Source organism: Macrotis lagotis, chromosome X (genome assembly GCF_037893015.1).
Source record: "Macrotis lagotis isolate mMagLag1 chromosome X, bilby.v1.9.chrom.fasta, whole genome shotgun sequence".
NCBI lineage: Eukaryota > Metazoa > Chordata > Mammalia > Peramelemorphia > Peramelidae > Macrotis > Macrotis lagotis.
Genome location: NC_133666.1, coordinates 70,545,041 through 70,571,159, shown reverse-complemented (window position 1 = coordinate 70,571,159; position 26,119 = coordinate 70,545,041). Strand labels below are relative to the sequence as shown.

General features: G+C 36.9%; 1 protein-coding gene across 6 annotated transcripts in view; it reads right to left on the bottom strand.

Moving 5' to 3' along the window:
• The window catches only part of LRCH2 (leucine rich repeats and calponin homology domain containing 2), a 113,675-nt gene that overhangs the window by 75,734 nt on the left and 11,822 nt on the right, over positions 1-26,119 (bottom strand). For all 6 annotated transcript variants that reach the window (XR_012472622.1, XR_012472623.1, XM_074207582.1 and 3 more), the window contains exons 2-3: positions 12,501-12,645; positions 6,604-6,730 (exon numbers count right to left, since the gene is read on the bottom strand). Coding sequence is in view for 4 of the 6 variants with exons in the window: in XM_074207582.1 (XP_074063683.1) it covers positions 6,604-6,730; positions 12,501-12,645 (272 nt within the window). In the remaining 2 variants the exon portion in view is untranslated. The remainder of the gene's footprint in view (positions 1-6,603; positions 6,731-12,500; positions 12,646-26,119) is intronic.

Here is a 26,119-nt window from a genome sequence, read left to right as displayed (position 1 = left end):
TGCAATGTGACCATAAGAAAATTAAAAAAGGATTCTAACCATACAGTTTTTGCACATTTATTTTCCTAATCTTGACCTATACAACATACCTAATACTTGCATAAAAATGAATATCAAAAAAAAACTAAGTTGAATAACCACATAGATGTTTAAAATCCTAAGTGTACATATCGATGGAGGTAACCATGCCCCTTGTACTTGATACTACTCACAAAGGATCAGAGACAAATGAAGTAACTGAATAGCAATAAAAACCCAGACAAGAGCAACCAAAATGGTGATGGATCTGAAACAAGGTGTTAACTGGAAAAAAATGGGAGTGTTTAGCATAGGGGAAAAATGCTGGGGAGATGATACAAGATGAAGTATGTCTTACAGTACTGCAAGGTTGTCATGTGTAAAAGGATCTGACTTGTGATATCTAGGCCAGAGGGCAGAATTAGAAACAATAGTAGAAAAGACAAGAAACACAACACAAAGAACTTAAGAAGCTACAACTACCCCAAAACCAAACTGGCCAGAGCCACACAGAGATGCTGACAGAATGGTTTCTCCTCAATCCATGCCTCCACTTCCCCACCATTTAGGCTATGGTCTTGCTTCAAACTTAACTGAACAATCAAGGCCATTCATTAAGAGCTTCCTATTCTCCCTTCTCTTCCCCATCTCTCCTCCCTGATATAGACCTTCCTCTACTATCTCCTTCTCACTAAAGTCTCTGCTGCTAAAGTGACCCTTGGGCCTACTGAGGTCAGTCCCTGCATCAGCACCCTCCATACCATCCCCTCTTGCCTTCTCCAGCATGCTTCCACCATCACGCCCACTGTCTCTTCAATCTTTAACCTCTCCCTATACACTAGACATAGGTTTACAAAAGAATGACAAACTCCTAAAGACATGGAAGAATACTCCTATTCATTCATGACAAGAGAATCTCAACTCAAATTAACACAGTTTTGCCCAGCAAAACAGCAGAAATAGAAATAGTAAATACTGGGGGGAATATAGGGAAAAAAACACAAATACATTGTTGGTGGATCTGTGAACTCACATAACCATTCTGGAAAGCAATTTGGAATTATGTTAGGAATTTGACTAAAATGTCCAAACTTTTGAGTCCACTGCTAAAAATATACCACAAGGAAATCACTGACAAAAAGAAAGGGCCCAGATACAATGAAATATTTATAACAACACTTTTTATGGGACAATGAATTAGAAACAAATTAAATGTCTAACAATTGAGGACAACAAAGGAGTACAGCATATAAAGCACTGGGCCTGGAGAAGATCTGAATTCAGATCCAGTCTCAAACACTTATTAATTGTCTGACTCTAGGGTAGTCACCAAATCTTTTCCACCTCAATTTTCTCAACTATAAAATGGGAAATAGTAACAGCTTGGACCTTACAAGGTTGCTGTCAGGATCAAATGAGGTAATACTTGTTTAGTTTTTAGCTCATAACAGGCACTTAAATAATTATTCCCTCCCCTCTCTATTATCAAAACAATAAAAACTGGATGTTGTTATATAATGACAAAACTTGCTCACAAAGAGGAGAAAAGAGAAGGCACCTCCCCCTACTTCTTTGCAAAGGTATAAAAAGCTGCCAACAACATCAGATTTTTTGACATATGAGTTGGTTTTGATGAACATTTTTCTCTTCATTGTTTACTCTTTATTACATAAGATGATCATCTGAGATTTGAACGGGGAGGTATAAAGTATGAAATCTAATTGCTGAAAAAAACAAAATAAATAAAAGGAATGACTCTCAATTGCCTCTTTCTCTTCTGGGCTGCAAGTCATGTGAATGCTTTTTGATCCCCTCACTAGAAGCGTAGAGGCAAGGGCCGATTACTGTTCTCTTCTTGGCAACAGTTCCCACAAAGCAGCTAAAGCAGAAAAGACTCAACCAGGTAACATTGAGACCTAGCCTGGCTCAAAAAATAGACATGAACCTCAAATTATCTGGACTAGAACTAAAGTGAAATGCAGAAATGCCTATTCAGCAGTCCTGCAAACTTTTTAATGTTCCAATGATTAAACTTCGGCTTCCCAGTATAACAATGATAGCCATTTGTTTAGTTTCAATTTCTATCAATAGACAGAGTAACTTACTGAATCCTAGAGTCTGATTTGGTTGGCTTTGGTTTTTTAATGATGTTAGGGCTTTTTTTTCATTTATAATCTGTCCCCTCCCATGATCCTTCTCCCCCACTGCTAAAAAAAAACTCACCAGTGTCCAGCAAAACAAATTCTCATGTTGGCCATACCTGAAAATATATGCTCCTCTCAGTATTTTTAGTTCCTCATATCTTTGGCAGGAGATGAATGGTATTTCATCCTCAGTCCTCTCATGTCTTCCAAATTTATATTTCTCTATAATGTTGTTATTATAGATTTTCTATAATAAGATTTTCTCCTAGTCCTGTTCACTTTGCTCTCTATGACTACCTAGAGGTCTTCCCAGTTTTATATATAAAATTTTTCATTATTGCATTCATATAGTAGACTCTATCTAGCCATTTCCAAACAAGTTACCTTACTTGCTTTAATTTGCCTTTTTCTAATCATTAGTGATCTAGGACATTTTTTCATATCTATAGTTTTATTAGTTTAGGCATTTTTTCATTTTTAAAAATGCCTATTGCAGGAGGGCAGCTAGGTGGCGCAGTGGATAAAGCATAGACCATGGAGTCAAGAAGACCTGAGTTCAAATCCAACCTCACACACTTAATAATTCCCTAGCTGTGTGACCTTAGGCAAGTCACTTAACCCCACTGCCAAAAAAACACCACAAAAATGCCTATTCCAGTTTTCAAAGGAAAAAAAATCAAAGTTATCTATATGCACATGAGAAAATACTCTAAATCACTACTAATTAGAGAAATGCAACTTAAAACAGGGGCAACTTGGTTACACAGTGGATAGAAAGCAGGCCCTGGAGTTAGGAAAACCAGAGTTCAAAGCTGTCCTCAAAAAAAATAGCTAGGTGACCATGGGAAAGTCACTTAATCCTGTTTGCCTCAGTTTCTTCATCTGTAAAATGAACTGGAGAAGGAAAAATCCACTCCAGTATCTAAAAAGGCTCACAGAGTCAGATACAACTAATTAACTAAAAAATAAGTAAGTAAAACAATTCTGAGGTACCACCTCATACTTATTAGATTGGCTATAACAAATATTAGTGGGAATGTAGAAAAAATGAAACACTAAGGCATTGCTGGCAGAGTTATAAGCTGTTCCAATCATTCTGGAGAGCAATTTGGAACTATATCCATATCCTTTGATCCAGCAATGCCACTATTAGGTTGTGTCACAAAGAGATCAAAAAGGTCATATATGTACAAAAATATATAGAGAGAGACAGCAGCTCTTTTTGTAATATCAAAGAATTAGAAATTGAAGGAATGCTCATCAGCTGGGGAATGGCTGAACGAGTTGTGGTTTCTGATCATGACAAAATACTACTGTGCTATAAGAAATGACAAGCAGGGTGCTTTCAGAAAACCTGGAAAGATTTATATGAACTCATGTAAATGAATTGAGCAGAATCAGAAGAACACTCTACACATTAACAATTTTACTCTAAGATCCACTATTCTCAGCAATACAATGCACAAGACAATTTCAAAAGACATATGAAAAATACTATCTACCTCCAAAGAACTGATGGAGTCTGAATAGGAATCAAAGCATACTTTGTCACTTTATTTTTCTTGAGGTCTTTTTGGTCTGTGTTCTCTTCTGCAACATAGCTAATATGGAAATGTTTTGTATGACTGCACATGCATAATCTAAAGTGCTTGCCTTCTAAAGATGAGGAAAATGGAAGAAGGGAGAGAATTTGAAACTCAAAAACTGTCAAACCTTTAAAAAGCAAATGGTAAAAATTGTTTTACAAGTAAGTACCTAAGAAAAAATAAAATAAATTCCTTTAAAAAATTTGTTTTAGGGGCGGCTAGGTGGCGCAGTGGAGAGAGCACCAGCCTTGGAGTCAGGAGGACCTGGGTTCAAATCCGATCTCAGACACATAATAATTACCTAGCTGTGTGGCCTTGGGCAAGCCACTTAACCCCACTGCCTTGCAAAAACTAAAAAAAAATTGTTTTTTTTAAAAAAAAAAACTAAAACAAACCTGCCTATTCACATCCTCTGACCATTTATCTATTAGGGAAAGCTCTTAGTTTTATAAATTTGAATCCATTCCTCAATTATTTTGCATTGGAAACCTTTATCAGAGAAACTTTCTGTAAAGATTTTTCCCATTTTTTAAATTGATACTAAACCAACCTCACTAGGATGAAAGGACACCAAAGCTAAAAGACTGACAAACTGGGTACTAAGTCCCTTTTTTCAGTCTCTTGCTGAACTGGTACAATGAAGGTTAAGTTCCCTCTTCCCTACTCCTCAATGCTCAATCCTTATTAAGAAATTTTGGAAATACTTTCAACCTGGGAGGAGGGGGGGGAAGTTGAGAGGAATAGGAATAAGGGGAAAAATGAGTAGGGGATAGATATAAGGTTTGAGCAATGGAAGCTGCTGGGGGTTTGGAATTGTTATGTACTGTGGAAAGCAACTCAAAATAGCCCTGCAAATAGTCATGCAGCCAAAAAGAAGAACAAAGAAAAGAAAGCTAGGGAAAAAGTCATTTTCTTTTAAAAGGTCTACTGAGGGGTGGTTAGGTGTCAGAGTGGATAGAGCATTGGCCCTGGAGTCAGGAGGACCTGAGTTCAAATTTGGCCTCAGACACTTAATAATTACCTAGTTGTGAGGCCTTGGGCAAGTCACTTAACCCCATTGCCTTGAAAAAACCTAAAAGAAAGGTCTACTGAGTCCCGGACTCTTCTGACTCAGTGTCCAATAGAGGATTACTTTGCCATCACTGTCACTGAGGTGCCAAGCCCTCTACCTACTGGCCAATTAAATACATGGGAATTGGCCACATGCTCTGATCAACTCCAGCTATATCTCACCATTCTCAACTAGTCTCACCTTTGAATTCACTCAAGTCACCAAGTATCAAAGTAATTAAATTTGGAGAGTCTTATCAAATTCTTTACAGAATTTCTCCATCTTGTCATACTTTGGCAGAGATTTTGGTACAAATGCTGAAATTATTTTCAAGGTAGTCTTTTTGGAACTACCTATCATGAATACTACAATATGAGATGACCAAATTTTCTATGATATGATGTTTTTGTGTTGCCTTGAAGTAAACAATTAAAACCAAATCCACCACTTCCATTCTTTGCTTCTCCAAGGATAAACCTGTGAGCCATCTTTCAATTAGTGATTGCCTCACATCTAGGGCCATTTCCAGTCATCCCGATTCATATCTGGTCACTGGATCCAGGATGCTCTCGTAAGAATAATAACTTAGCACAGGCTCCCCTCACTCAAATCTAATTTACCTGCTTGTCATGGCATCACCTCCCTTGATGTCATGGTTTTCTTTGAGAATGAGGGACAAATAGCAGCAGCAGCTATAACTATTATCTTTGTTCTAGTTTTGTTCATTGAAAGAATATTAAGAATATACAACTCAGTTATGATCACTCTTTGGTCATTGTATGATGAGGATCTGTTATTTAGAGTAATAAGAGCTAAGTTCAAGTTTCCACAGATGATGATTTCCAACACACTCTCACCTGTCCACTGCCATTCTGTCCCCATCATTTCATAAATGGGGAACATACTAGCCTGAGGGAAACTCTATGTTTTTTGGCTTTATGGATTTTAACAGTCAGCATACTGGTAAGTCTCTCTCCTGGTCCCAGAAATAAAACTCAGTCCACTGCCAGGACCACATTCTATATCTTTTCACAATATAAGAACTTGCTAGAGCTTGTGCTTCATAAGTATATTCATATTCATGCCATAATGAAGTAATGGAATAGGATCTTGCAGAGCACTTATTTAATGAAAAGTTTATGATTAATATTCAAAATAAAAAGTAAAAATGACTTATTGTTATTATTGTTACATAAATTTGTAATACATAAAGATGAAGAGAGAATAAGTTGTTGAGTAGTATTTGATTTATAGTCAGAGTCCTACTTACCTGTAGGACCTTGGTCAGGTCACAATCTCCCTGGGATTTGGATTTCTTCCTCTATAAAATAAGGTGGTTGGCCTATATGGCTTCTTAGGTCCCCATATGAGCAAAGGGAGAATTTGCTCTTCATATTGCTTTCAAGTCTCCTAATCTCTTCTTTTTCCCCTTCCTGTTCCTACTATTCTCATAACTATCAAGTAAAAACTTATTTAAAGCTCTTGTCCCTTGTCTCTGTCCTTTGTTTATAAAATGAGGAAAATGCTTATGGATTTGAAAAGTGTCTTTAAAACATTATAAACATTTATATATGGAGCGTTAGAAGAGAATGACTTATAATGAGGCTTCTTCCAAGTTTGGTAATTATTAGATACCAGGAAAAGTGAAACTTAAAATGTCATTAAAATAAACAAAAGAATATCATATATCAAGGCACTTTTATTTAAAACTGCAATATAGTGAAATCCTGAATACTCCATCACAAGGGATAGCTAAATAGAATACATTGCTTATATGAAATGTAATTAACAATTATTTACTTACCAATTCCATCAAATCTTTTAATTTTCCTATTTCTTCAGGAATGGATACCAGTTTATTATTACTGACAACCAAAACTTTAAGTGGGAGATCAAATAGATATTTTGGCAATGTTGATAAGAGATTCCGACTGAAAAAAAAACAGAAAAACTGTCAGAAATGTCTCTGAAAGTTAGCACATGGTATAATTTAAGGAAAAACATTTCACTTTAAGAGTAAATAGCATAACTCTAACAAAGGAGATGAACACATCTACTCATTCACAAGTATCTAGTGTGATCCTCCTAAGCTATATATTACCACCAACCAATTGGGGTTTTACGTAAGATATTTAATCAGGATAAATAAGGCTGTAATCTACTCAGCATCCTCAGCACTCTTCACACAGCCTGCCCAGCTTGTCTATCCTTCAGAATTCTCAAAAGCCTTAGCAGAGAGCTCTGTTAAACTTCTTTCTTGTTAGGAGGAGCACCAATTTCTTCCTATCCATTTCACTGAAAGAAAGGCAACAATTATTTCTCCCTTCCTCATTTTCTTTTGATAAGATCTAACTATAGTAATTACTTTCCATGCTAGACTTTTTCAGGCTAGTGAAAGTCTACATGTGCTATATGGAAACTTAAACAAAGATGAACAGATTAAATCTTTAAGTCACATAATAAATAAAATATGGGTGCCAACACATTCCATTCTAATGATCTACTGTGGCCTCTTTGTAAACAGATCATGGAATTCAGGAGAGTTAACCTCCACTAGATTCAGGTTGCCTATACATAATAAGCAAAATAGATTTCATCACTTTTTTCATTGTATACTTGGGAGACTGCTAAAAAAGAAAACCATTAGAAATAGGTGACATTCTTCAGTATAATTTGTTTCAAAAATTTGAAATGAAAACCAGGGATACAGTTCCAGAGATCTATAGAAAAGAGAGCCAGGATAAGTATTTGTTTAAGAGGCATACTGGTCAACTCTTTCATTTCTACAAAGGTATGCATAATGCATATTAAGAACCAAATAAAATATAAAAATTCTAAATAAAATACTAGCTAGGAGACTACAATATAGTATAAGGATTATACATTTATGACCTGGTGGGATTTATGCCAAGAAGGCAGGAATGGTATAACATAAGGAAAACTAGTAATATAACAGATTACACCAATAACAAAAATCATTTTTTGATAAAATACAACCCTTATTATAATTAAAACATTTGAAAGCATAGGTGTAAATTAATTTTTCCTTAAAATGATAAGTAGAATCAACCTAAAACCAATAGCAAGCATTACCTTTAATAGGAATAAGTCAGAAGCCTTCCCAATAAGATCGAGTGAAACAAAGATACCCATTATCACCAATATTATTCAATTTATATAAAAAATGTTAGCAATAGCAATAAGAGAAGAAAAAAATTAAAGGAATCAAAATAGACAATCAAAAAACTATGTTTCTGAGCATGATATACACTTGTAAATTCCTAGAAATTCAACTAAAAAGTTATTAATTGAAACAATAATTTTAGCAGAGTAGGATAAAAAATAAACCCACATAAATCATCAGCATTTACATAAAAAGATATATAAATACACACACACACACATACACACACACACACACACACACACACACACACACACACACACATATAAACCAACAAAACCCTGAAAAAACAGATAAAATGATATAACCCAATTAAAATAACAACAGACAGTATAAAATACCTGGAGGGACAGATACTAAAACAAACCCAGAAACTATATGAACCTAATTATAAAACAATTCTTACACAAATAAAGTAAGATCTAAATAATTGGAGAAATAGTAACTGTTAATGGGGAAGTAGAGTCAATATAATAAAAAAAATGTCAATTTTACTTAAAAGAGTTTATTTATTTAATGCCATTCCAATATAAATTACCAAATCATTTTACAGTTAGAAAAAAATTACAACAAAATTAATCTGGAAGGACAAAAGAAAATAATATCAAAGGAATTAATGGAAAAAATGTAAAGGAAGGAGGTCTAGTAGGACCAGACCTTAAACTATACAATATGGCAATAATTATCAAAACTATCTGGTTCCAGCTAAAAACTAGAAAGGTAAATCAATGGAACAAAGCAGACATGCTTTGCTACCAGTAGCAAATGTTTATAGTAACTTTGTGTTTGACAAATGTAAGGATTTAAACAACTGAAATAAGAATTTATTATTTGGTTAACAAAAAGTTGAGAAAGCTATAAAGCAGTCTGGCAGATTTTGGGCCCCCACAACATCTTACATCATTTACCAACATAAGGTCAAAATGGATACAAGACCTAGATGTAAAGGGGAGTATCCTAAGCAAATTAGAACACAGAACATATTACCTCTCAGTCGTTTGGATAGAAGAACAATGTATAAACAAGGAATAAAGATCACTGTGAGACACCAAATGGATAATTTTGATTACCTTCAATACCAAAAGCTTTTGTACAAATAAAATCAACATAGCCAAGATTAACAGGAAAACAGAAAACTGGGAGAAATCATAGACAGTTTTTCAGATAAAGGTCTTAAATCTCAAATATATAAAAAGCTTTATCAAATTTATCATTCTCCAATTGATAAATGGTTAAAAGAATATGAACAGGCAATTTTTCGATGAAGAAATTAAAAGTATGTATAGCCAAAAGAAAAATGCTCTAAATGACTATTGATTAGAGAAATGCAAATTAAAACAATGCTGGGATATCATCTCACACATATCAGATTGACTAAAATGATCAAAGGGAAAATGACAAATGTTGAAGGGAATGTGGAAAAACTGTAGAACTGTGAAATGATCCAATCACTCATTTTGGAGAGCGATTTAGAATTATGCCCAAATAGTTATAGAACTGTATATTCACTTTGACCCAGCAATACCACTATTAGGTCTTTTCCCAAGGTAATTAAGGAAAAAAGAAAAGAACCTAAAATACTTATAGCAGCTGTCTTTGTGGTGACAAAGAACTTGAAATTGAAGAGATATCTGCCAATTGGGCAATGGCTAAGCAAGTAGTGGTATATGAATGGGATGGAATACCACTGTGCTCTTAAGAAAAGATGGGCTAGGGGTGGCTAGGTGGTGCAGTGGATAGAGCACCAGCCCTGCAGTCAAGAGGACCTGAGTTCAAATCTGGCCTCAGATATTTAATAATTACCTAGCTACGTGGCCCTGTGCAAGCCACTTAACCCCCTTGCCTTGCAAAAACCTAAAAAAGAAAAGAAAGAAAGAAAGAAAGAAAGAAAGAAAGAAAGAAAGAAAGAAAGAAAGAAAGAAAGAAATGATGGGCTAGTTCATTTTAGGAAAATATAAAAGGACTCGCCTGAAATAATGAGGAGTGAATTGAGCAGAACAAAGAGAACATGTACACAGTAACAGAAATATTATTCTACTTTTTTTTATTTGTTCAACTTTGAACAACTAAGTCATTTGTTCAACTTTGAACAAGATAATGCAAATCAACCACAAGGACCTATGAAGGAAAATGTTATCCACCTCCAAAGGAAGAAATGATAAGTAGAAGTATCTATAGTATGGTTTTTAAATGCATACACATATACATGTCCAATGGTAGCTCTCTCTAGGGCAGAGTGAGGAGAGAGGGAGAAAAAAAATAAAAAATGCTTTTCAGAGAACAAAAGAAAACTTGGAAGCAGTGTGAAATGGAAAAAAAGAACCAAATATATCTGAGTTTCACAAATTGTGGTGTGGGACAACACTTAAAAGAGCTGGCTTCAAAAGGCAGAAAAAACTAGATTCAAATACTGTCTCTGACAAATAGTTTGACACAGTAGTGTCCAACTAAAATAGAAATAGATCTCTGTAGGTTGCATCCTGACTTAGAAAACCACAAATTAACATTATCTACATGCTATTTTGTTTTTATTTATTTTGTTAAACGTATCAATCTGGTCCCCCAGACCTCGGGGACCCATGTGTTTGACACTTCTATGTCAGGAAATTCTTTAGTACTATAGGTTTCAGCAAAGTTGTCAAACTGCCTTGCTAAAGACAGTTTCATAGCATGATGAAATCACCAATCCAGACTCTATCTTATCTGAACAACTAATTCTTCAAATTACTAGCAGATGAGTGTCAACAGTACAGCTGAATGGAAATCATATAAAGATTATCAGTCTGCCTTCTGTGGGGGAATTGGAGGAGGGAAGGGATGGTGGGGGAAAAATTGTAAAATTCAAATCCTTACCAAAAAAGATAGGTAGAAACTATTATTGTATATAATTTGAAAACAAATATTTATATAAAATAAAACAGTAAACAATATGATACAGGTTATGCATGTGAATCAAATAATATATATTTCCATATTTTAAAAAAAAGCAATATGGCTGAATAGTGCATCAAGGAAATTGTTGAAAAGGAAATAGGGTTTTTAAGGGGGGCTTTCAATTAGGGTATTTGACCATATAAAGAGACCCAAGGGACATCCAAGATTGTAGTAGTAACATTCAGGAACCAAGGAGTCCCAGATTGTCCCTAATATCCCACAGAGCAAGAAATAAGATAGCCAAGCAGAAGAGGAGTTGAAGAAACTAGTAAGCCTAACAGAGATGTAGATGCTAAGTGAATTTCTATACCATTTCCCTGTCCAGCTTCAAGAGCTTGTACCTACCTTCTTTACTGAAGAAGGGAATTTGTAGGGACTCATTTCATTTCCCAGGTACTCTATTATTAATTTCAGGATATATTAAATATCAACTTGCCTCAATGCCAATCAAGCAATACTAGGTTTATTGTCCAAAGCCCTGGGTTCAAATTCTGATTCTTACACTACCTAGCTATACAGTCTTGACCAAGTCTTAAGAATTCCTTCAATTTGGACCTAAGGTCCAAGAGTATTAATATCATAGGCCTGTGGTCAATATAAACTAAATTTTACAGGATAAATTGTGACAATTTAATACGTCCAAACTACTACTGCTGCTCTGGTGTGGGAATTAATCTCTTTTACTAAAAAAAGATAGGAAAACATTCAAGAGGTTTGCCACTCAATATATATATATATATATTGAGTGGCAAACCTCTTGAATATATATATATATATATATATATATATATGAAGATTCCCAACTCAGCCACAAAGCTTTCAACATTAGCTTCTCTTTATTTAAATAAATCTTAGATCTAGAGTAGAAACTTTGTTAATAGTCTAAATTTAAAAAAAGAGATTCTCTTAGAAACTCTTGTTCAACATAGCCTATACCATGTGGAATGGCAAAGGAGACAAACAAAGAAGTTAATGAGGATTGGGGATGGAAACTCTTAACATTCTTCCCTTTGGACTGTCTAAGAATGTAATATGAGCTTAATCCACCAAACCCATCTATTAGTTGCTTCATTGACTTCTGTCCTTTTGCTTTTGTGTGCATTACTTTCTTGTTCAAAAACATAGCAATGGATAATCCATTCAAAAGGGCTTGAGATTTTGCATTTAAAAACTGACAGACTACACTAAAAAGAAAAATGTTATTGATTATGATGCCTGATTCCTGCTAAATAAATGTGATAATTAGAAGAACAATGAGTATTTCTCATTCAAATGAACCCAACAAGAAATAAATTCTAAGAAATAACATTTCAAGGGGATAACAACAATGTGATTCATGTGACTTTGATAGGTTCACGATCAACCCATTAGGGTTTTGCCAAATTATCACCCTCCAATGCCCACCTCAACTCTTCTTACATCATCATCATCATGATCATCATCATCAAGGGAAACCAAACAAAATATGCAGAATATAAGCAAAATCCTGTCAACTGGAACCAAACATTCTCCAACTAGTACAATGTATAACAATTTGAGTTAATACCAAGAACTATGGGGGGAAGGGGGGGAGGTATGCTTACCTAATATTAAGGTATGTTAACATCTGAAGGTTTTTTATGGTTTCAGGAATGGCTTTGATGCAATTATGGTATAAATTTAGGGTCTCGAGTGGTGCAAATAACCAGACATCAGAAGGAATCTCTGTAAATCGATTTCTTGAAAGATCTGAAAATGAAAGTTTGTCTTTATTTGAATGTTAGAAGCAAACCTATAGCTATGGTAAACAACAGCATTGTTTTCATTTATAATGAGTCACCTAGAATTAGAATGTTCAAAGTTTTCCACGAATATATATGACATGTAATATATAATGAGATAAAACACTATCCACTGTGATGAAGAAAACAAAAAAAAAAAGAAATACATCCTTCCAAAACACACCAGAGAGGTATTCTATTGACATTTTGGATTGGAACTGAGTTTTCTGTTCCAATGTGTGCCAAATAAATATAATATAGTGAATTTTTTTTCTTGTGTTAAGTGCTCACTATATACAAAGCAGTATGCTAGATCTGACAGAACCTGCTTTCATCACCTAATGGAGAAAAGAGCAAAAGAGCAATTATAAAAATCACTATGAAAAAGGATACAAAGAAAAAAGTGCAAAGGGAAGGGCCAGGGCAAGTGCTATGGGAAATATAAGTAATGAAGACCAACTTTTGGCTGGAGGAAGGAGGAGAGAGAGTCAAGGAAGAGATTATTTCTGATGTGGTAGTATCAAAAAAGCCTGCATCCATGAATAAAGAGAAGGACTCCAGATGGAATGAAATGGGGTGAACTTCCTTCAAAGACTCTCCAAGATACACCTTTTAATCTTCATTCTTACAGCTACTGTCTTAATTCAGGCTTTCATCCTCTCAATTCTGATTTCTTTCAACTGCCTCTCAAATAATACTCTCCATCACTATTCCTTTTTCTCCTAGTCACTACTTTAAACACAGCATTCTCCTACTGGAAAACAGATTTTAGAGTTCAAAGGGTTATTAGTGTTCATCTAGTTCTATCCTCTACACTTTAAAGAAGAAGACACTAAAGCCTATAGAAACAAAGTGACTTGTTTAAGGCCACACAGTAAATAGCAGATCCAGGTTTCAAACATCAGTCTTTTGACTTCATATCCCACATTCTATCCACTAAACTATGCTGTCACATCAAACCTAAACTCCTCTGCTGTGCTTTTATGATAGTCCTCCTTAATCTGTCATCCCAGGTTGTCTAGGGAAGTGACATTTATAAATGCAAGCCCAGGGCAAATAGGAAGAAGGCTTCAATTTTTTCATCTAATTTGCAAGGCAATTGTGCAGAAAGAGAAGAATGAAAGGGGCAGCTAGGTGGCACCATAGTGCCCAGAGCTTGGGCCTGAAGTCAGGAAGACATCTTCCTGAGTTCCAGTCTGGACTCAGATACTTACTAACTATGAGACCCTGGGCAAATCACTTCACTCTGTCTGCCTCGGTGTCCTCATCTGAAAAAAATGAGCTCTAGCAGGAAATGGCAAATCCTCCAGGATCTCTGCCAAGAAAACCCCATATGGAATCACAGAGATCAAAAATGATTGAACACCAAAAACCTTAAAATCACTACATAAATACTAGTTGGTATTACTATTATGCTGTGATTATTATAATGATAATAATGGGAGAAATATGTATTATAATATAGGCTATTATAATGATATAATGGGAGAAAAATTATGCTAGAAAAACCTTGTCCTATGTTTTCATCACAGAGTGTAAAAGGGGTTAAGGAGTATGAGATGAAATAGGCAAGGGAATACAGGACACTGCTATATTAGGCTAGGGAGTGCCTGGTCAGGCTCCTCCCCTGCTCTGTCACAATTAAGTCTTTGAGCAATGCTTGGGGTCCTGAGAGAAGAATGCATGTATCAGAGGACCTGAAGTCAGATCCACCAAATGTTCAGGGTAGCATGCTGCCTCACTGGTCTTAGAATAGCAATCAAACATTTCTTATAGCCTACACAGGTTTCATTTTCTTTTTATATTAACTTAAATACAAACATGGACATTTTAATAAATAAAAAAACCAAAAAGGACTGTTTATTCAACTATAAACTTTTCTCAATAAGTGCATTCTGAAGTAAAAAGAGAAAAGTCTTCAGAGCCAATATGCTATGTACATGCACATGACAAACATACACAGGTATGTGTATTACAGGCATGTGTACATTGCTCCTATACAGCATGTGTGTAGAGAAACTATATAGTTGCATGGACCTGCATATAAACTACAGACCATGCAACTCTATGAACAAGTCATTTCCCCTGTCAGTACTGTGCAATGGTCAAAGTCTCTTAATTGCAGAGGTCTTTCCTTCACTGTCCTGCACTGAAGAAGGTTGTATTCCTGTGTTCCTACTTCCAACTAGAACCCAGATCCAATCCTTATAGCAAGTGTGCTTGTGCTCGCTCGCTCTCTCTCTCTCTCTCTCTCTCTCTCTCTCTCTCTCTCTCTCTGTTTCTCAAATAGTTCCCCTCCTGAAAAAGAGCATTTCATCATCTGTTACAACAGAATTTTTCAAGGAGGATTTGATACTTCCAGGCATCTCCAGGCTACCTAATTAAATATACTTAACCAAGTTTCTGCAGGAGGTTTACTATTTATTTTGTAAACATTACTTTAAAATTGTAGAATTATTCTAACTTAGTGGAGCTTAAGAAGATAATATATATTATAGTTAAAATATAAATACTAGCTAATTATGAACCCTCTAATTAACAAAGTCTCCTTCCAATTTGCCTCAGCTTTTGAAAGAGCAAAAACATCCTTTGTAGAGTTTTAATAAGCAACATAACTAAATCTGCCAAAAGAAGAGCAAGAAAGAAGATCCACAGAAGAAGAGGAGGCGAGAAAGCAGCAAACAGACCTATTTGTTTACATCATTAAAATATTTCACAAAGGGTGGCATCTTATGCTCTCCCCACCAAAAAACGATACACTTTTATATAAGTTTAATAGATGACAGAGTTCTCCCACTAAAGCCTCCAATGCCTCCCTCTTTGCTCTGGGGAGGTGAGTCTGAATTCTCAAAGGCTGGCCCAGTGACTTACAAACTGGAAAGATTTTGTGTCTAAGCCTCAGCAGTCCTCTTTTGAGCTCACTGCCAAACACCCTGGCCGTTAGATGATGAATTTTTCGGCCACAGAAACTTAGGTAATGGGAATACATACTTTCTTCTGTATTTAGAAAAGGGGATAAAAGGTGTCAATCAGGATTTTTAAACTGTCTATAAACATTTAACTTCCGGTACTCTGTTTATGCAATGGCTAACAAGTTCCTATGTTACTAAAGGAAATAAACAATAAAATTCATAATGCCATTCATACTCCAAAGAAAACCAGAAGACAAAAATTAAATGAAGGAATGACGAAGCACCTATTATATGCCAAGCACTGTGGCAGCTAAATGACATAGCAGCTCATAAGTTCTCCACAGAGAGGTAAATCAGAGGGTTGGTATCATTTTTCACCTAAAAGATACAAGCAACAGCACTTCATTAGAACTTGATCATGTGGCAGCTAGGTGGCACAGTGACTAGAGCATGGACCCAGGAGTCAGGAGGACCTGAGTTCAAATTTGGTCTCAGACACTTAGTAACTATCCAGCTGTGTGGCCTTGGGCAAGTCACTTAAACCCACTATCTTGCAAAAAAACTAAAAAACAAAGCAAACAAAAAAACTTGGTCATATTGTCATGCAGTACTCATGATGAGTATAGGTAAATGAATGACTCTAAGATGCTTACAACCCATGTGCCAATAGAGCAGAAAAAATATTGGAGTCCTAGAACTAGGCTCAAACCCCAGTTCCCAGATGTGAACCCAAAGACTCTCTAGGACTTGGTTTCCTCACCTAGGAAATAGTGTGGAAATAACTGTACCTACTTCACAAAGTTATTGGGAGATAATGAGATAATATTTTGTTAACATTAAATCACTATATAAATGCCAATTATCATTATTATTATCATTATCATTATTATTTCTATAGTGAAGAAAGACAAGAAACACTTCCCTGTCTTCAAGGAATTTATGTTTTCATGGGAAGACAAGATGTAAATAAATAGGTATACACAAAATTAATCAAAACATATAAGATAATCTGAGAACAGAAAGCACAAATGCCTAGGGGGAGCAGGAAGGAATCTTACAGCTAAGGGGGGGGCGGCTAGTGTGGAAAGAACATTAGGGCAGTACTAGGAAGGATGAAGCTGATTATGGCTCGGAGCATGAGTTTCTTATTACAAAATTCAGTAAAACCTAAATTTGAAGTCAGTCAGGAAAACTATCAGGATTGTAGAAGCATCACCTAAATGAGAGAAAGTTTAATAAGTATTTCAGACCATATTCTTGGTAAAAAAGGACTTCACTTCTCAGTCATCTTTGCCACTAAGTAGAAAGTCAAGCTCAGTGGGTATCTCCCCCAATGTTAATTACAAACTCAAGAAGACAAATGAGTAGAGGAGTAGAAAAATTTGTCTTGCCCTCATTATACTTCAAATCTAGGAAGAAATAACAACTCATCAGCTAGCACTGTATAAGGATAACAGTCTTTGGTGAACGATCGTGGTACTCAGTATAGCATAATCTCATAAACAGGTCTTCAAGGAAGTTAGATTCCCCCTGTTTGGGTAAATGCTCTCTCACTCTCTCTCTCTCTCCTTACAGACCCCCCCCATCTCTCTCCATCCCCACCTCTCTCTCTCTCCCTCCCTCTCCTCCTTCTCTTCTTCCCCTTCTCTCTCCAACTTGGTCATTATCATTATGGGCTTCCCCTACAGGTTTTATGGTAAATCCTCGAGAATAAAACTTCATGTCTAACACATATATATATAAAGTGAAGAAATAAGAAATCTCTTGATAAGGGTGAAAGAAAGAAATGTAAAAACTGGCTTGAAGCTTTGCACCAAAAAAAAAACTAAGACTAAGACTCATAAGTTCCAGTCCCAACACTTCTTGGCAAACAGAGGAAGAAAAAAATGGAAGCAGCGTTAGATTTCATATCCTTGGGCTCAAAGATCACAAAAATTGGCAAATACAGCCATGAAATTAAAAGATGCTTGCTCCTCAAAAGGAAAAACAAAATAAAAATAGAATGGAGAGGGGAAAGATTTAAGACTCCAAAATATCTTCAAGTCTTCTTTCTTTAGAGAAGATATCTCTATTCTCTAAAAAGGGTAAGGAAATGTAAGATTTAGTTCAGCAGACAATTATAGATCTGCTGGTACTGACTGATTGATTGTTTGTCCTTTGTTCTCAAAGAAGACCATGACAGTTGAATTTGAGTGCTAAGTCACTTAGCACACTTTCTCCTCCAGAATCATCTGGGTTCAGTGGCCAGGTAAGGATTAGAACAACTGGAGATAACCCTGGATGCAATGAGAGACCTTAATCTTGTCCTGGTTAGTATGAACAATGAATCCCCTGAAGTCATGGGATTGTTCTTATTTGCACTATTCAAATTATGATTGTGTTTTTTATTGAGCTGCAATCAATAATCATATTAAACATAACTAACTTCTAATACAACAAATTCAAAAAGACACTGGTCCTTTGGTAATGAAAAGGACCATACCGTCCAACCAAGTGATTGGTGGCATGAGTTGCCCAATGATGCTTATTATAGTGAGGAATCTACTGTGAAAGTCCTCCTTCTCACTTGTCTTTACCAGAATCATTCTACCCCAGGGCCTGATTTATAGGAAACAGGACTACTAAAGACGGTCTGGCTGCTGTGGAGACTCTTGGCCTTAAACTGATTTCATTTCCTCCTATATCAGCAAGGCACCACAATGCATCATCAACAATGGACAAGCACCAGCATGTGACTTCTGGCGACAGAATGTGACAACTTGCTAAATCCTAACCTGTCTTTCTCTAATCATCAATACAGCCTTTTCTCTCAGACCTTCTACCTCTGAGTTATTCAACCATATGCCTAATTAGTAAGGCACCACGGAGCAAACCAATGCCAGGCAAGCACCAGCATGTGTTATCTGGTGATATAATACAAAAACCTGATCTATCCTAACCTGTCTCTCAATGGACTACTTGTCATTAGAACCCTTCCTCTTAGACCTTCTCCTTTTGAGCTACTTAACACAATTGACAACAACTTCAACACTAAGACAATATTAGCTTGCCATTCTTAGGACTATGCTACTCTGCAGTTACTACACTCCCTAGCAATCAAACTCATTGAATGCCACCAGAACCATAACACTTTCCAAGGCAAGGGCTTCTCTCTTGAGGCAAACCCATTCCAGGAAGGCTCTGCCCTTCATGAAGAAAAGAGAACTCTCCTGGAGGCTCCCAACAGCTTCTCTGGGATCAGTTGCATTACCATACTGGGTGCCTATCTTCACCACTGTGGATTCAGGAATCTGAACCCAACACCATTTCGATCAGCTGAGGGCAACAAAGACCATCATCTGTCTCTTCAGATTGACTTTCAGGACTGATTGACCAATGTTCAACTGCTGTTCAAGCCTTCTCCAAAGCAGTTAGACAGCTCATTGTATAGAGTGCTAGACTGGAGTCAGGAATGCCTGAGTTCAAATCTGACCTCAGATATTAGCAGACAAGCCACTAAACTTATGTTATTCATACTGAGTTGTGGCTACATTAAGAAAGTAAAGGGGCAGCTAGGTGGTGCAGTAAATAGAGTACCAGCCCTGGAGTCAGGGAGTCCTGAGTTCAAATCCAGCCTCAGACACTTAATAATGACCTAGCTGTGTGACCTTGGGCAAGCCACTTAACCCCATTGCCTTGCAAAAACCTAAAAACAGTTATGAGTGTACCATATATTCCAAGACTACTTTTGGTGCAGGAGGAGATTGTCAAGTAAACCACATCTTCCCAAGAGTTCAGTCTAAGGATCAATGAAGTCATTTTTGCAATACTGCTTTAATTTCTAATTTAGCAGTATTTTCTGAATAATAAAAGCTATCTAAATGACTCCAACATAAACAATGCTTCTTTAAGACAGGAGTATTAAAAAAGAAATCTTCATGAATCATTAGAAGCAATGTTAGCCACATATTGACAATACATATATTGATATTTACCTTTTCTTCTAAAAATTAGTTCTGAGACTGCTGAGATAGCAATATTAATAATATAAAATAATTTGATATGTGTTTTGTTTTATACCACCTAGAGCTTCAAAGGATAGGAAGGTAGCAAGAGCAATCTGTGGTGTGAGTCACTCTCATCAGGCCTCTTGTCATGGCCTCCTAAAAGACCCATTCCCACTCCAATCTCTCTGCCACCCAGCCACCAAAGGGAGTTTCCCCAAGCTGCTAACATGACCACATCACTCCCTATCCACTAAACTTAAGCAGATCCCTGCTGCCTCCAGAAGAAAATATATACTTACAGAATCTTCCTTCTTTATATAATTGGATATTTTGTCTTTTCCGAGAGAAGGCAAGTACCTTGACGACAGGACACATTTTCTTCTTTGCCTATTGTATCCTCTGGAATTAGAACAGTCTGGTCCAAGACAGGTAACTTATGAATTGATTGATAAAAGCTACAGTATGAAGAGACTTTCACCCCAAGGTATTATAAGTTCCTTATATTAATAAAGTTAATATTATGTTGAATATCATGTTTTCCATCATATTCAATGATGTTTTAATTAGAACTTATTCAAATATTTATGTCACACTCTTTTTCGTTTTCTGTGTTGCTATACCTCCTAGATTATATCTTATAATAAAGTTTCAAGTTGAGAGAAGAATCTTATTTTCTGATTCTAACTAAAGGAAAACAAAACAACAAAAAACCCAGGATTTGTAATTCACATTCTTTATCACAAATAAAACCATGTTATACTATTATGATCCAAATCTATGATTTCATTAGTGTAGGACATTCTTGAAAGGCAATTCTGCCTTCACATCTACATATCTGTTACTGAACAAAGATGAAGAAACATCACAAAACTCTTCTGAGTGAGTCCATTACAAATCTGTGTGACATAGGCTCAAGTTGGTCCTCATTGCTATAAGGCAATCCTTTTACATCTTCCTAATTAACTCACTCAGAGGCTTTTCTAAATGTTTTCATCCCTCCTCAAACCTTCCATAGAAACCCCTTTCCTCCCCTACTCTCAGCTGAGGACTTTGCCTCATATTTCATTGAACAAAACTAAGTCACCATTTCAGAGCTCCCTATTCTCCCTTCCTCCTCATCTTAAAGTAGTCAGATACTTTTTGGCACTATTTCCTCATTCACTCCTCTCCCATGAGGTGGAACCTTCTCCTTGCTAAACCTCAACAAACATAGGTGATATCATTGCATCCTGTCTTTTCCAATAGATTTCCCCCTCTAACATCTCCATTCACACTTATCTTCAGCTGTTTCTCTGCAGCCTACAAACAGCAGTGTTCCCCATCTTTAAAAAAAACTTCACTTGAGCCACCTATCCCCACTAGCTATCATTACATATCTCTCCAATCTTTTGTGATTAAACTCCTTCAGAAGGCCATCTACAATATCATCTCACCTCATCATCTCACAACCGAACTATTATAATAGCCAGGTGGAGGAGGAGGAGGGGTGCCCATCTCTGGCCCTACTCCAGTCCATTCTCCACCCAGCTACCAAATTGTTCTTCATAAAGTGCAAGTTCCAGTTTCCTGTCCCCCAGTAGCTCCCCAACACCTCGAGGATTAAATATAAAATCTGCTGTTTGGTGTTTAAACCCTTTTGTCCCTCATCTCCTCCTACCTTACCAGTCTTCTTACACTTCACTCACCCCATATAGTCTGCACTCCCATGAGTAAATCAATCCTTACTATTTCATGATCAAGACTTTCTGGCCCATTCCCCATGACTGGGCTGTTCTCCATCCTCATCTCTGCCTCCTGATTTCCTTCAAGTCCCATGTAAAGCCCCACCTTCTACAAGAAGCTTTTCCTGATTCCCCTTAAGGAATCAGGCTTCCCTATATTGATTATCTCTAATTGATTCTATTTATCCTAAAAGTGTTCCTATGTAGTTAAGGAAGAGAAGAATCAAGACATGATATGGTTCTCCACTCCCCTTCAGCAAGTTCTTGCAATCTACAATTTGCGGATCTAACTCAAAAAGGATATGAGGTTTGACCATTAGGCTAGGTAATAACCCCAAATCAGACCTCTCCACCCTTAAGCTTCTAGAGACAGAACAGAGATAAGGGAATTCCAACTCAACTATCACTTCTAAATTTCCTAAGATCTTGTGTCTTTCTCTCCAGTTCAATAATTTCTGCCCCAAACAGTACCCCAACCTAAATGTATCACACCAGGAAAAAGAAGAGAAAAGAGTTGGAAAACAAAGCCCTGGAGTACATACATGCTTCTAGTAAAATTCTAAGATTTAACAATTTTGTACCCATCAATTAGATACCTTATCAAGAGACTGGCACTAACAATCACTTTCAACAACCCTCTCCACATAGTTCTGTTCCCAAAAATCCTTAAGGAGTGTATGGACCGAAAACATTTGGTAAATCCTGATACAGAAGATAAAGCATTGAACTACACTGAAATACCAATTTTATGTCTACCACTATTAAATCTTGGACAAGATATGATCATTTCCATCCTCATCTCACTATTCTCACTAATAACCATTCTGGGATCTTGGAAAATAATATAATACTATGAAACATTCTGAACTTTGCATCTGGAAGAAACTTATCCAAGGAATTTATGATCACCACATCTATGATACAAAATAAGAAGGTGCTAGAAAGCTGTATACTTAGTTCTCCTGACAAGAAAAATGTTTCCATTTATTAAACAGGATCATACACAGTATGGTCCTGTGTATATATCATTAGCATTTTATACAAATTCTATCAAATACTTAAGAAAAGACCTAATGAGGGGTGGCTAGGTGGCACGGGGCGGCTAGGTGGCACAGTGGATAAAGCACCAGCCCCGGAGTCAGGAGTACCTGGGTTCATATCCGACCTCAGACACTTAATAATTACCTAGCTGTGTGGCCTTGGGCAAGCCACTTAACCCCATCTGCCTTGCAAAAACCTAAAAAAAAAGACCTAATTAGTTAAACCTAACCATACATTCAGCTTTCCAATGTCAAAACAGAAAAGAAAATAGTCTTAGGATCCTTGTAACCCTGACAATATAAAGCAGTTACTTTACTTGATTAACATCCTCTCAAAACTTACATCTTTCTATATTTCTCCATCTAGAAGGACTGACAAGAGTAAAAGCAGAGGAGGAACTATCCAGAGCTGTGGATACTACAGCTAAAAGGATCTTTGAAGTAATGGAAACTGGTGTTGGAGCCTAATGGGAAATGACAACTTCATGGCTTTGGCATCTGCTTTCTACAGATGCCCTTTGTTGAGACAGGAGACTTCTGTACTGACTATTCCCAAGAAGTCATTACACTAGCAATTGGAATACATAATAAAGTCAAACCAGAGCACTGAAGCCTCACTGAATGAGAAAATGTATGGGCCATAGAATTGTGAAAATACTCTTAAAAAAAACCCTAAAATACCAACTATGGGGCATCATGGAGAAAAGAAATTTTATCATTCCACATTGAAATATGTGGCACAGCTATCAATGATGGAAATTCCATTTTGACTTGTATTATGTGATTGGGAGCTCATTTTGAGCAAAAAAAAAACACAATCCTGAGAAACAAAAAACAAGTTAAAAACAAAAACTGGTACTAAAAGCAAAAGACACAACAACTAACTGGAAGCCAGATGACCTGGGTTATCCAGCAGTGCAGAAAGAAGAAAAAGCCAGAGTCAAGCAGACAGAGGATTGGGAGCTTTCCCTTTCCAGCAAGAAGCCCTAACTTATAAATCATGTACATCCTCAGCTAAAAGTGCTGAAATTCATGCAAATCATCCACAAAGTAAATTCACCCTTCTTCTGGGAAACCTCTTAAAAATACTAAGACTAGACATGGGACAAACAGGTCATGTGACAGGTTCACGGACTGCATTGAGTTCGGTTTCAAATGTCACAGGACTAGTGTTAGGTCTCTACAGCTCTGGTTTTTACAGGCTGGTCAAGTGCATTATATAGTCCACATGTGGAGACATAAGTTACCACATGTAGGAAAAAAAACTGGCTTGCTTTTTTTACAGGAAAACATGTGGGTGATGAAGGCCCATCGTAAAGATGAGACGTAAAGGTAGAACAGCATGGAAATGGTTTCAGGAGCCTAAGAAAACACCAAGAAAGTGGTATGATTTGTTTCTAAATGGGAAATTTGTAAGCACTATATAGAACATTCAAGGATCCAAAACTCTAAGACTTTTCTCTCTCCATCAAAGGTCCTTTACTTTTTGTGTATCCAAGATCACCTTAGCAGGCTGGTGAAGTCTAGAGGGCCCTTCCCAGAATATTTTAAATGCATACAAAAACTACAAAAGATAACCCAAATAAACCAATTATATAGAAATATAATTATCAAAGTACTTTTTAAAAACAAATTCACTAGATCCCAGCTTGAGTCCCTGGTCTACACGATCTTTATTGAATGCCTCACCAGCACAGCTATCCAATATCTGGCTGGACATCTCCAAATGGAAATCAAGATCTTCTCCTGGATCCACCTTCCCCAGACTGTCCCCATCTCTACTGAGACCATGATTATCCTTTCAGTCAATAAAGGGGGATAACTCGGAAAGTCAGCTTTCAGTCTTCCCACTCCCCGAGCCCCTATAGCAGATCAGTTGCCAAATTTTGTCAAATCTGACTCCATAACATCTCTTGCTTCCATCCCCTTCTCTCTATTCAAAAGGTCACCACAAAGGCTGGGCTGCTATCAGCTCTGACCTAGAATATTACAACAGGTTCCTATCTTGACTTCTAGATTCTAGCACAGCTACTGAGAGATTATTTCTGAAGCAGGAGTCTGACCATTTCATTCCCCTGTTTAAGAGTCTTTATCGGTCTCCTATTTTGCCTCTAGAATAAAGTGCAAGCTTTTCAGCTTGTCTTTGGAATCCCTTTCTGATCCCAGATTTAGCTCACACAAATAACTTGCATTCACTCTGTGCTCTGGCCAAATCTGCCTCCTAGCTAGCTATTCCCTAGATGCAGCATTCCTTACCCCATCTGTTTGTGGTCCCATGCACACTCCTCATTTCCATTTCTTCCTAGCATTAGTCTTACTTTATGTGTCTTTGCTGACCCCCCCAATTGTGTTAATATATCTTGTTTTTGGGTTGTTTTTTTTTTGCAAGGAAAATGGAGTTAAGTGGCTTGCCCGAAGCCACACAGCTAAGTAATTATTAAGTGTCTGAGACTGGATTTGAACCCAGTTACTCCTGACTCCAGGGCCGGTGCTTCATCCACTGCACCACCTAGCCGCCCCTCTGTGCCACCTAGCCGCCCCTCTGCGCCACCTAGCCGCCCCTGTGTTAATATATCTTTATCCTGCCAAGACAAGACTTCTTGTTCTTTTTGGTACCATGGATCCCGTTAGCCAGATAGGTGAATTGTAAGGAGCCCCCCAAGAACTGGTCAGCTCCATCCATGGGGGCAGCAAGACTGGGATCACATACAAGTCTGCAGAAGGGTTAACAACTATAGTGGTTCCAAAGTAGGGATAAATGTAAACAACATTATGAGAGATGTGTTATAATGCAATATGAAAAGATCTAACACTTCAACTGATCAATCATAGCTTCCTATCAATGATCCTGTAGTTTACTGATGACATTCATAATTGACAGAAATGCTAGATTTCAGTTAGAGGTGAATGAAAATAAAGAAGTCATTTTTTCCTCCTCCAAATTTATGGACCCCCTAAAAAATCTGTTCATGGCTACCAGGCTAAAAGACTTTGCCCTAGGAAAGCATAAGCTCCTTGAGGGAAGGAGATGTACTGTGTTTTGTCTTTGTCTCCCTAGCATTTAGCATAGTACTTTGACTGCAGTAATAATCAATAAATGCTGGTTGAATTCGAATGAATGTGAGGTCAACAAATTGGCAGAGGACTATTACCAGACGCACAAGACTGTTTTCTAGGACGTTGGGCCGAAAGCAGTCCAAAAGAGATTTTTCAATAAGGATTAGCAATCTTTCGGAAACTGGTGTGGTCCCAATTTGTTTCCTCCAGTTAGGAAAGGGAGGATGTGATGGCAAAAAAGGGAACCTATGTAAACCCTTTATTCACATAATCAGAATATCTTTTCCCTCTCACACTGGAGGAAATGACATTTGTACCTGGGGAAGGTATTTTTGTGTTCCAAGGAACATGAAGAAAGCAGGCTTGAATGAATTGTGATAATAAGGAAACATGGACAACTAGAGGAGACCTTGAAGTTTCAAGGGACAAAGAGAATAAGGGCACAGGAAAGCAAAGAAACTTTATGACCTCATCGTTTGCCTGAGACAGGAATCACCATACCCTGGAATAATTACAGCAAAATAACTTTCCCCTGCTGGTGCCCCTGAATAGATGTCTTTCAATAGTCAGACATTTCTGAGCTTCCTCATTCTGTTTTGCCAATTTTTGATCAAGAGCATAGACAGGGTAAGACAACAATGGTAGAGAAAAAACTGGAGAGTTTGGATAGGGCCAAATATATTTGGTGGACTGTTAAGTCAAACAAGTAGACCAATGAAGCAGGAA